The sequence below is a fragment of the Micropterus dolomieu genome, linkage group LG03 (genome assembly GCF_021292245.1).
Source record: "Micropterus dolomieu isolate WLL.071019.BEF.003 ecotype Adirondacks linkage group LG03, ASM2129224v1, whole genome shotgun sequence".
Taxonomy (NCBI): Eukaryota; Metazoa; Chordata; class Actinopteri; order Centrarchiformes; family Centrarchidae; genus Micropterus; species Micropterus dolomieu.
In genome coordinates, this window is record NC_060152.1 from 9,214,454 (window position 1) to 9,227,288 (window position 12,835).

General features: G+C 38.9%; 1 protein-coding gene across 1 annotated transcript; it reads right to left on the minus strand.

Moving 5' to 3' along the window:
- Positions 1–7,041: 7,041 nt before the first annotated feature.
- Positions 7,042–8,156, minus strand: LOC123968724 (free fatty acid receptor 2-like). Its single transcript, XM_046045645.1, has one exon. It carries the CDS (start codon positions 8,154–8,156, stop codon positions 7,134–7,136), a length of 1,023 nt encoding a protein of 340 aa, XP_045901601.1. The 3' UTR covers positions 7,042–7,133.
- Positions 8,157–12,835: the final 4,679 nt, after the last annotated feature.

Below are 12,835 nucleotides of genomic sequence, written 5' to 3' on the forward strand. Positions count from 1 at the left end.
CCCCGCGATGGACTGGCGACCTGTCCAGGGTGTACCCCGCCTTTCACCCAATGTCGCTACCCTGTACACAGGATAAGCGGTTGATGATGGAAGGATGGATGGAATACCCCTTTCAGTAATTGCAAATAAAATGATTTTACAGAGTATCAAGAGTATCAACTCTGTAGTTTTCAATTTACAGTGGCAAATTTTAGGCAGACTTTAGTCCTCAAGTTGAACACATATATAAATAAACTTGTATTTTAGGGCATGTTTTAAAAGAATACTTCATTAAATAAGCACTTGTTTCTCAGATAACTGACTGTAAATGTAAACTGTCAGTGACCTATGGCTTTTTGCAAAAACATTACATTATTTCCTTTGGTAATATGTAATTATTTAAATTGAAAATAAATTCTTACAAATCTTTTATGATTTGAAGGGCCTTGGCAATGCTGTAGAGGCAAACAGAAACCTGTAGAAAAGCCTGCAGAGTAATGGCAGCGCCGCTTGCTTACTGTTGCACGGTGGTTTTTGTCAGCGTGCAGACAGAGAGCCTATTTGTTTGCCAAGACACTGACATATGTAGTTTCTTCACCCCAACAAGCCTCTGAGATTCAGGTTTCTGTTGAAGAATGACCTATTAATGAACCATCAACTCTAACCATAGAGAACAAAAAAACAAGCTGACACCATCACATTTTTAAGCACAGCGAGCTTCAGACTTCAGTGCCTGAGAAATCATTTTACCACTCAAGCTTGGAGTGGGGAACAACAGCAGCATGGCAAAACTGACTCACCTGTTTTTGCTTCTTTTGTTGGCAGGCCAAGTACCAGGTCAGTCTGAATTCAAGTCAGTCATGTTATAAAGTGCATTGGTTTTGCATAACATTTAATCTGTTATTTTAGAATGAATTTCTTAAATATTATATACTCTATTGTAACTAATTTACCATCTGTGACAATAATCAAAGTTGATGCAAGAAGACACGATATTAAGTAACTTGCGCTACACCTTCCATGGATGAAAAAATGATTGAATTAGTGCAAAAATCTTGCTTCTGCCCTTCCTTTAGTGAATTAAAGCAGAAGATATAGGGATGCAACCTGTTTTTTGGGCCATCATTTTTGTGTTCACTGGTCGTCTTTGTCATCTACACTCCAGTTGTGTGCGACTGAGTGTTTTGCTTATCTTATCTGCAGTTTTTCATCATCACACTTAATAATCACTTCATCACACTTAGCTAGACAAGCAGTCACTACAATCAAACAGCTATTCCAAAGCTTTTGAAATCTTTTGTACTCAAGTGTGTCTGCATAAGTCTTTGCTGAAAAAACGAGGTTTTAAAAAACAGCATTTGTTGTTGGGTTAAGTTTATCATATTGGGAGCCATTCAATAAAGATTTGGTGCATTGTAAAACCTACAGTTTTGTTCTTCTAGTTGTTGCTTCTGATCATCTTTGTCTGGCAAGCTGTCACCCAGGCATATTTAACACACATTTAAAGTATTTGTAGTTGACCCACAGGTCTGCTCTGCACTTTTTAAAAGTTCATTGTATGACATATTGTATTAATGGCTCTGTCTTTAGCCCTGACAGCGACCCGAGAGGGACTGAGGGTCAGACAGAACCCTCCCTCGGTCAATGTGATGCGGGGTGAAACGGCAACCCTGTCCTGTCATTTCAAAGTCGAATCCCTCAAGTACGGGGTTCAGTGGTTCAAAATGAAGGCAGAAAAGCAGCTCATCCCAAAGTCATCCAGGCAGATTGTTGTGGAGAAGAATCAAACCTCCACTCTGGTGATTACTGAGGTAGCACTGGAGGATTCTGGGTGGTATTACTGCGAGGTGAACGTCCTGCAGAAAGAGCCAGAGTGGGGCAATGGCACCGAGCTTGTCGTCTTGGGTGAGAAACAAATTGCTTGTTTCAGAAATTCATTAGGGTTGCTGTGCTTGGGTGATGTTGCCATGCTGGTAATTATGTCTCATTTGTTGGCTTTTGTACACCAGAGCCACAGCGTTTTGTGTAAGGCAGAGTTTAGTGTAAGGCAGTATAAGCGCCGTGTGGACCATGCATCGCCATAAAAGGAAGAGCCATGCTCAATCTATAAAAATTCAAGTCATGTGAAATTCCCTTTAGAGTTCATCTTTTTGCCTGAACAGTTTCATGACAGATCTAGAAATAATCACCCGGCAGCATGCGCAGTGCCTTGTATCGATCTTGCCCAGGGAATTGAAACTCACCAAAAAACAAGGCAGAGAGGGATGGCCAAATTATTATGTGGAAATCCTTTATGGGAAGAAAAGCTTTCTTTTGATTTTCTCTGGATGCAAAGTTGCCTTCACCAAATATTAATAAATATGTTTATAAAATTATATATATAAAATTTGTATTTTGTATTACTTACCAATTTTACTCCTTGTTTAATTGTTTTATTTGTATAGTTTTTATTAAGATTCACTCTATTTTATTCAGTTTTCTTTCTTTCTTTTTTCAATTAATTTTATAGTAATTGATTTTTTATTTGTTGTAGGTAAAACATTTTGTAACGTTAGTCTGAAATGAAGGAGTGCAAATGGTATAGATATTACTAGGTAATAGAAGAGTTATTAGGAGAAATAGAAGTGGTGATAATAAATCATTCAGAGTTGCAATTTAGAAGAATAGGTTTCATTTATGCAGGGTTTTAATTTATCATAAAGCACGTTTTCATTTTTATATGTATGTACGACATATTCCTTGATATCTCAGAAGGTTTTACCAATTACCATTTACCAATGTGCATTATGTGCACCATATGTACATACTTTCATTTGTGTATTCTTATACTTCATCAATATATTTATTCTTAATTCATTTCTAAATACATTTATACAACAAATACAATACAGTGACGTACATTTTTAGTACGGCTACATTTGATTGTATTACTGTCCTATTTTTTCTTGCTGTAATTATCAGTTTCTGCTGCAATTACCCAATTTCACAGTCTGAATTATCTCTCTGATTAGTTTACTTTGTTTTATATCCCTTTTCCACTGCTAGCACCACCATCTGTACCCAAAATTTACCTCCAGATTCCCTCAGACCCACAGACTGGTCAGTGGGCTCTCCTCTGTCTCACTGGAGGATTCCACCCCAGTGAGCTCACCCTCACCTTGACCTACCAGGGCGCAGAATCCGATATCGATCATCTGTCAGTCACCAATTGTACCCTTCCTGCAATCAGCTCTCATGGTAACCTGTCTGAATACTGGGCTGATGGAGCCCTGCTGTTCTCAGATTGGTTTGTGAACTCCATGCCTCTGAGACAGCCAAAGTGTGTCCAGATGATGGACAACCACAGCCGAGAAGTGTACCTCTTCAGTGTGTTTTTACTTCCACTGAAACAGTCTTTGGACACAGGAATCACCTTCACATGTGGGGTGCAGGACCACCCTGCAATGAGCATGGCTCTGACTGCCTCTTTCACTTGGGGTAAATAAAAAATCTATTTATTTTCCAAATATCATATTTTATGAATTATAAATCTGTCTTGGAGGGACTAGAGCCACTAGTTATGTACCAGTTTAAATTCCCATTAGTAACTTTTATTTTAGTGATATTCTAAATGTTCCTCAACTTGAAAAATGGGACTTAATTTATTTAGCTTCTGAGAAATCGTGTTTTTTCTTCTGTCAGTTTGGCATGACAGATGGCTCTAAATATTATGATACCAACTGTTTGCTTTGGAGAAGAAGCCTGTTGGAGGTATGAATCACTGTTGGAATAAATGTAGAGCACTTGTCATTGCAATTTGGGGAAAATAACATTGCACCTAGTTGCTAAATTCACCTTACATTGATGCATAATCTGAAATCTAAACTGCTGAATGCATTATCAGGTTTCTACAAAATGTAGCCTTTAGCTTCAGCCTGCAATTAGCCTGCTACAATACTCAGTGGAAGTTGACTTTCTCCCTAAACTTGCAATAACAGATTTGTATGGCTACTTTGGGCTAGCTGTAAATACTGACATATCATCAGCATTTAAAGTTGATAGCAACAGTTGCTAATTTATACATCCAGCAGTAATGGAGCAATAATAACATTCATTTGGAGATGTGTTTTTGGCCACTATGTACGACAAATGACAAATGTACATCCAATTCTCTTCTTTTAGCTCTGCTAAGGTCTCCACCAACTCATGAGGGATTTATCTGACCCCATGTGGCTCAACGTATCCTCTCCCTTGGCCCATATGGGGCAAGTTGAGCCAAGAGTACACTGTTTTTTGGAACGCCATGTTTTGAAAACAGTATATTTTAGATCCAAATTGATTATTCCCAGGGATGCACCACATCCTAAAATATATGTACATATTTTAGTTGGAGACGTTAATGTCATGTCCGCACTTTAAAGACACCGCAAGTAAAAACTATCTCAACTCACCCCGCTCTCCACTAAACAGTTGGTAGTATCACGGTTTTCTGTGCAGTTTCAGTTTCAGTTCAACCAGGAGATTTGCTCAACTATCCAAACCTTGGAAGTGCTCTTCACCAAACCTTTTCATAATAAACAGCCCACTTATTTCCACTTTGCTAGTCTATAGACAAATTCCTTCCAAATAACACAGTCTGTTCTGACACAGAGTTCAGCTTCGACAGGGTCTCACACCACCAAGTCGCTTGATCAGTGGCCTACTTGACTATTAATGTGGGTCAGACATTGATCATTCCAAGGAAACAGATTGCCTGCAATACTGCATACTTGAACAAATTAATGATTTTCCCAATCAATGTTTAAACACATCTCCTCCCAGGGAGGAGACAATTGTCCATTAAACAAAGCCAGTCCAGCCTTCCTGATTTAGTTCTGTCATGCTCAATAACATGATAAGTTATTGATAATCAGTGTTTGCCTTTTTTTTGGATCTACTTTGCAGATGCCTCCCCTAATGAGCTGATTGCACATCTGAATATTTTCAAGATGTGTTTCCTCTCTGCAGTGACAGTTGTGTTTTTAGTGGAAGGTGAGTAAGTAAACCTCTTAGCAAGAATTATTGGAAGTTGTTAAAAAGAAAAACATATTTAATTTATGTGATCTTGCTTTCCACAGCAGGCAAATATTTCTTCGTGCAGGAAAAATGATGTCAGCAATGTGAGTACAATATTCTCCACTGCCTTTGGCAAACACAACATGTACTACAAACACACACGCATACACGCGCACACAGGACTGTTTTTCTTATTGCCTTATCCTTGTAACCTATCACACATTGTTAGTAGAAAGTAAACACTGACGCAACAACCAATTATTGTCTTCCAGGAAACACAAAATGAAATGGGAGAAAAAAACACAAAAGGACTGCCGGGTGTTCAGTGTGACTCTTCTCAGCAGACCGACCTTGACAAACAACATCACACAAATCAAGTTGAGAGACAATGAAGGAAAAATGAGAATTCATTCTGACACAGTTAATTCTGCGATATGAGTAAATGTTGTGTATAACTCCTATTCTCTCTCATATTTGAAAGTTTCAACCATTTTAACCCTTCTGTTTTATATTATGCTTGGCTTTCACACACTGTACTGTATATCCTCTAAACATTGATGTAATGCCGATTTCTCCCTGCACATCAAAGCCGTTAATCTTTATAACTCTTGCGCTGTTGCGTGCTGACTAGCGTGTTTTTGGATTTGCTCATTGTGTCAGTGCTTGGTAGTCTGCACATCTTAGTCATTTACTCGGGTCTGTGTGTCAAAATGAATGCTTCATGCCTGATCCACCTGTCAAACAGATACAGTGATCAGCTCAACCTCCGCACAGGCCTAATTCTCACAAAACAGGATTACAGTTGATGCCAGCGCTTGCTTGTGTGATAGCATTCTTTATGTGTGCAGTGTGTGGGGTGAGATCTTGATTTACGGGTTGTAGGAAGTTTTAATTTAAATTTAGGCCTGCTCACACTGCCAAGAGCAGCTAATGTTGCCAGTAATAATGACCATTAAATTTAGAGCAAAATGATGAATCTGTAGTATAACCAGATTAGTGATGACAAAAACAAGCTTTTTTCTGCTCAATAAACATGCTATTGCTCACACTTAATCCTTATTTTTATTTTGAACTACTTTTATGAATGTCATTTTACATAGAAAAGGCATAAATATTATACAACAGGACTGAAGATCTGGTGGTTGTATCTAAAAGCAAGAACTCACATTGTATTAACGTTTGTCACACTCTCTTTCACATACAAATGAGTCCTTATCAATCCTCTTTCAAACAGACACACACATATACATACAAACACACGCACACAAGCACAGTAACCTTGTACTGGACTGATGCCCATACAAAAACAAAACAATCTTGTAGTCATAAATTGTATAAATGTATTATATATTAGTTGTTTATAAAAATCATCTGTAGTTTGTCTTTATGTCTTCACTTTATTTTATTCCTCTCTTATGTACACACTCTCTGTCACACACACAATCAGAATCATCTATTACCTGCCTGTTACCTTTACAAAAGAAAATAAATTACAACCTCTGTCATACAGCTTTCTAACATACATTAAGTACACGACATGGTTTAAAAATGGCCATGTATTCCATATGCCATATATGTGTAACTAAATGCTTCTAATCAAATCATAGTTTAAATATAAAATTGTATTGCCATATAAGGCAAATACACAGATATACTATGTTCACATAAAGAACACACTGTAAATTAGCTGCATACTCTACATGCAAGCCCTGTCATTTTCAACATACTTGACTCTTTGACTCTTTCAGATCTCACACTTCACAGTTTTTCACCACAACATATCACACATAATGAGCATCTTTTTACAAACAGACGACATATCCTGATCATGGTTCAAGCTGGTAGGAAAGCTTTATCTCTTATTGCTTAGAGATAACGTCTGAAGCTGTTGCTTAGATATTCGTTTTGTTGCTGTCTCTAGCGCAGCACTCCCCAACACCTGCAACTGCATAAATGGAGATCTTCTGAATTATGTTAGAAATGTTTTTCCTTTGAATGTGACAGTTCAACGTAGCCTGTCACCATGGCTTTAGACTGCATAATATCTTCTGTGGCTGGCTCAGTCTCGTTTCCAAATAGGAAGTTCATCAGACAGCTACTCAAAGCTTCCTTTCAGTCCATTAGATAGCATTGATCTCTTCTTGTTTGTGTTCCTTATCTTTTGCAGTGTTGTTAATCCCCCCCAACAAGGCCCAGGGCATGTGGCAAGACATGCACCTGTTTAGGCGACCCTTAACCACTTCCATCACACTACCCACAGTCCCTCTCACAGCAGAGGAGGAGAGGTAGAAAATAAGAGGGTCTAGACAAGCATTAAAAGTGCTGCAGAGCAGTGCCTTGTCTCTCCAGTCAGGACTTTTCCATGCAATAAAACCGACAATGTGTGAGACGTTATAGGGGCCAAAACATAAAGCAAACACCAGCAGTGTTCCTAAAGCCATGCCAATGGCCCGCAGGCGACGACGCCGGTCAATGTGCTGCAGCCTGAACAGAATCCTGATGAAGTTGATGTAGCAAAAACTGCAAATTAGGAATGGGATAAAGAAAAGCACCACACACAGCTCCAGACGCACAGGCAGGAGGACATTTAGCTGAGCCTGCGTGAAATTCTCGTAACACACCTTTTTCTTTTTGTCACCAGTGGCAGAGCTATCTGAGGCATTGTGGCCTGAGGTGGTATTTAGAGAGTTTTCAGAGCCAATAAAGGGCACGATGAACACAATGCTCAGGTGGACGAAGGTGAACATCCAGAAGAAGATGCTTGCGGCGACAGCATACATAGGTCGCCTTTTCAGGGTGTGTTGGATGGGGAAAGCCACGCCCAGGTAGCGCTCTACGCTGACCGCAGTCAGGAAGAAGGTGCTGTTGTAGATGGTCATGTAGAAGATGAAGCCAGACAGCGGACAGAGAGGGTAGGGCATGTCCCAGAGCATGTTGTTCATCACTTCCTGCATCTTGAAGGGCAGGAAGAGGAGAAAAAGGAGGTCAGAGATGGTCAGGTTGAGGAGGAGGATATCAATCGGTGTGGGTTTCTGCCTCACTTTCTTGCAGAATGTGTAGAAGGCGAGGACATTGGCGGGGAAGCCCAGCAAAAAGGTAATGATGTAGACAGACAGACACAGCCCAGTGTGGCACTCCTGCATGTTGTCCTCCGTGTAAGTCAGTCAGTGAGGGATCAAGATGTGTCACATTATGTTCTTGTGGGAATGAATACACTACAGCACAGGGAAGTTTGATCTGTAGTCAAAACCGCAGGAGACAAAGGCTTCTTACTGGGTCAACAGCCTGGAACAAACCCGGTGAGACAGCGTGGTTTTGCTGTCCCCACAGATAAACCAATGCTCATCGTTTCCTCGAGGGCTTTGAGCTCTGCTGATAAGAAAGAATGGATAGAGATTACCACACTGCTCAGCACAGTATTTCGACTGACTGTCCATTTGACACCTGGTTTAAGAGTGCACTGCTATGCTTTCAATACATAACATTTTAGCCTACAAGCTTAAAGACCACAGGAAGAAGCCAGAGATAAACTAATTCCTTTTTTCTTCAATATTCCCTCTTAATTTCTTTCTATATCCCTACTTCAGCTTGAGCTGAATTATCTCTTAATGAGGAGCCATTGTTATGGTTTGGCACATGGGTTTGTGTACAAATTGTAATACTGTGTTATTGCTTCCTCCGTGTCGTAAATACAGTACAATGATGCTTTTATCATTAACTCCCAGCCCCTGTTCTCAATATATGCACAAATATTGGACATGTTGTGAAAATGATGACCCTCATAAACATAATGACTTAACTACACCAGGGAAATGAGTGTCTCAAAGCTTTAGCTGGCACAGCTTCACAACACGCTTTTGTCATCAAAACAATGGCTATATCTAATTCCTGCATCTCATTATAAAAGGAAACATAAAATAAAGACAGAAGGAAGCTGTTAGAATCTAAAAGAACATAATACACAAATAATTTTTTAAGGAACTTATCATATTAAGAAAAGCTACTTCCTTACCTTTTATGTAATGAGCAGCCTGAAGGTGTATTACAGCAGCTCGACTTTTATAGTCCAGTGACAAAGCAGGGGGAAGTTTTTTTTACTAACTTGGAATATGACCACCATTTAAGCAACTCGAAGACTTCCTCTTGTCTGCAGTGGTGGTTTTTCAGTACACATGCTTCTTGAAACGAAACTACCTAAAAAAAGAGTAAATGTGGCTTACCTTATTCTACTGCGTGTTTCTTGGCACACCCACATGTGGTGATTGCTCAACTGTTTTATTTGATCTCCTCTATTCACCAGCCTTCCTACCTCCGCCTTGCACGGCCCCCAATTTACATGATAATCTAAACATCCAGCGCAGATAATAGAAATTATTATTAGGGAGATACTGCTGCAATTTATCTCCCACGCTTGCCAAACATGGTTTCCGTGGTAACAACTGGCCTTTTTGCAATATGAGTGGTGCGGACTGTCTCTGCAAGCCTGTCTGATCATAGGTTATTAAATCATATTTAGTTATCCATGCCCACTGCTTCCACATGGATCCCTCTTTATTATGAGAAGGAGAGAAAAGGCATTTGACACAAAGGAGATGACCTGTTGTCATAGCAGTCACTTCCTTCACAACATGTGGTGAGGGCAAACAGAGGCCTGTTGTTTGGATAGCCTGATCTGTGCAAAATAAAATAAAAAACATGACTTGTGGTTTATTCACAGCAAACTAATGAGGCTTCCTGTTGTGAGATCATTCTATATTTCTGTAGCCCACCACAGCAAAAAAAAAAAAACAGAGAGACCCCAGCACCCTTTTTGTGTTTACCATCGAATATCTCAACAGCAGGGTCAAGTTTCTCTTGAACAGGTGAAAGCAGGTAGCAAACAAGCTTTTAAAGTAAAAATGACTCAGAGGTGTAAAAAGACTCCTTTTGATGTTGCTTAATGTATGTAAATCACTCTGAGGAACTTGAGTTTAATCCTTAAACACTTGATTCTCAGGTGTGAGTCTTGGGTATTTTGTTACCATTTGACATAGCTCCTTATTAGATGTTTGTCCCCTTTACCATGTCAGTCACTTTTACCCCTGTTTTTGGTCTTCTTTATCAGCCTTTGCATTCCACTGCACCACAGACAAACGCCCAAAGAGAAAATGTTTCAGGTACTGTGCTCTTGTCTGAAATGATCACATTTGTATTCCACACGTAAATGTGGACAATCATATTGTATTATGCAAGATGGTGTGTTCCACTGTGACAGCTGGTTTTACAGAATGACAATAGGGATTTTCTAAGATGCTGTTTGGGCACAATCTTTGGTCTAACACTTGGTGATATTTCATCACTGGATGACAACCTGCTTCAGTAATTAGCAAGAGGCAAAGGCAAATCAAAAGAGAAATGCAGATGGGGTACCATTTTACTCTTTCACATTCCATATTTTACTCATCTCTTATCCTCTAAAATAATATGAAAGGTAAAATATTATTAAAGTTGTCTCCACTGCCAAAGGACGATCTTGTACATGGGCATAAATGTGTAATATAACGCATGCAACATTTCTCCATTTAGTTAATAGCTTTAACTGCAAGAAGGAATGCTGTGTAAAGAAGGAAGGAAGAGGTGGAGCAGGGCCCGTAGCCAGGATTTTAGAAATACTAAAGGATCCCCAATATCAAAATCAGACCAAATTTGGATTGTTGACTTACTGTTCAGCGAAAATATGTTCAGCTATATTTTCTGTACATTTTATTTCCCAACATAAATATCTAAATGCAGTTTGATATCCTCGCTACCAGTAAAGAATATTCAGGTGGGGAAATATTGACTGCTTTACTTATTTTATTCCTACGTAAACGTAGTCAAATATAATTGTGTCACATCTAAAAATAGTGGAATCAGCCTTTACACCAAAACAACATGTGTTGACATAGTAACAAGGCAGTCTAGCAGCTGTAAAATTATGATGGGAGAAGAGGAAATGTGATGTTATTAAAGAATTAAAGTTCACAGCATCAGACATCAACACAGGAAACTGCTGCTCTTTTTCCATTTCCAACTGACAGTCAACATTGGTTGAACCCAATCATCTCCCAACCTTTCACCAAGTCATTATTGTAGCCATGACGATGATAGTCATCTAACCTAAACAAAATAGTAATTTTAACCCAAGTCATGATCTTTCCTTAAACGTAACCAAGTTGTTTTTGCAACCCAGCAAAACCTTACCTAAAGCGCTGTCACATGTTTGCACATATTGTTAGCAGAGACAGAATTTGCAGTATAGCAGCTGCAGTAGCACAAACAAAGATGGAGGTTCCAGGCAGGTGTTGCAGGTATGTGTGTAAAAGGGAAAGGGATTTTCCCAGCACCATTGGACAGGTTGAGTGGTGTGAAAACAAGTCGAGAATGGCAGCAACACAGCAGCAACCCTGAGGTGCTCTGCAGAATTTGGGAAAAATTAAGTCAGACAAAGCTGATGCAACAGGAGGATATTTGTGAAAGGACACACAAAACAGTAAAAAGGAAATGGCTCGGATGCAGTACAGAGAAAAGCCTGCAGAGCAGCAGTCTGTGTGGTTACTGAAGCTGCAGGAATAGAAACATTTTACAAGCGTGGACATTTATTGGTGTGCCAATGTATCAGGCCCCAAATATCACAAACAAAATGATGCAGGTTCCTCTCTCCACATCGAAACAATCTATAAAAGCATTGATGATTTTTTCCTTTTTCAATTTTACATTGTTTTGTAAATTAGTATTTTATCTTACCAAAATAGATATGCAAATTGCATTAGTGAGTATTTTAAAGGAGCATTTCCATTTCAGTGTTCTGTGGAGTCTGTGGAATATTATATATATTATAATCATCAAGAACAAAATTTTATGGAAACAGCAAATTGTTCTTGTGTTAATTAATAACAAACTAATAGACTGATATGAGCCATCATACTGCAGCATGATATTACCCAGAAAATAGACTGGCCATTACGGTGTCCCACTGCTTTGTGCTCACTGGGAAAGGCCACTTTAAAGTTCAATTGACATGGCTGTTAGGAACAAAGTGTCAGAGTGCTTGTGTTGTTAGAGAGCACAAACATGGGCAGCATGGACAAGAGCTGCTCTGAATGTTGTCAAGCGCCTTTTGAAGAGCAGGAATGAGGAGAAAGAGGAGGTTAGAGATGATTGAGTGGTAGAATAAGTGGACATGACTGTCTGCTTTTCCTTGTTGATTTATTGTAAATGGTGTAAATGCATATAAACTCTCAGCTTCCTGAGCTCTTATGTCTTATGAGAAAGAGGAAGTAACAAAAATACCCAGGTTTCTGTTGCAGTAAGTGACAACACCATGTCCATCTCTTTTTTCAAACCTTAAAATTTCCATCATCTGCAACTCAGTGCTGATGCTGTACTAAAGAAATATGATCCATCAGTAGGGGAAGAAGTACTCAGATCATTTACGTAAAAGTAACAATATCACAATGTAAACATACTAGTATCAGTCAAATATGCTTAAAGTATACTTTTAAAAGTATTCATTCAGCAGAAAATAGGCCCCATAACTGAATATTATTAGATTGTTAATACTGATCATCAATGTGTAAGCAGTATTTTACTGTTGTTAAGTAGTCCAGTGGTTCCCTACATACGGGTCGGGTCCTTCCAAAGGGTTAATGGAAGAGGAAAAACAAAACAAAAATTCTGCTAAACAAATTTATATTCACAGTTTTCTCTAATCTTTGCTTTTTTATTTGAACATTGGAGATTTTTATGTCTTTGGGCCTTGAACAGTTAAACTGTTGAAACCTTTGAATAGATTAATTTGAAT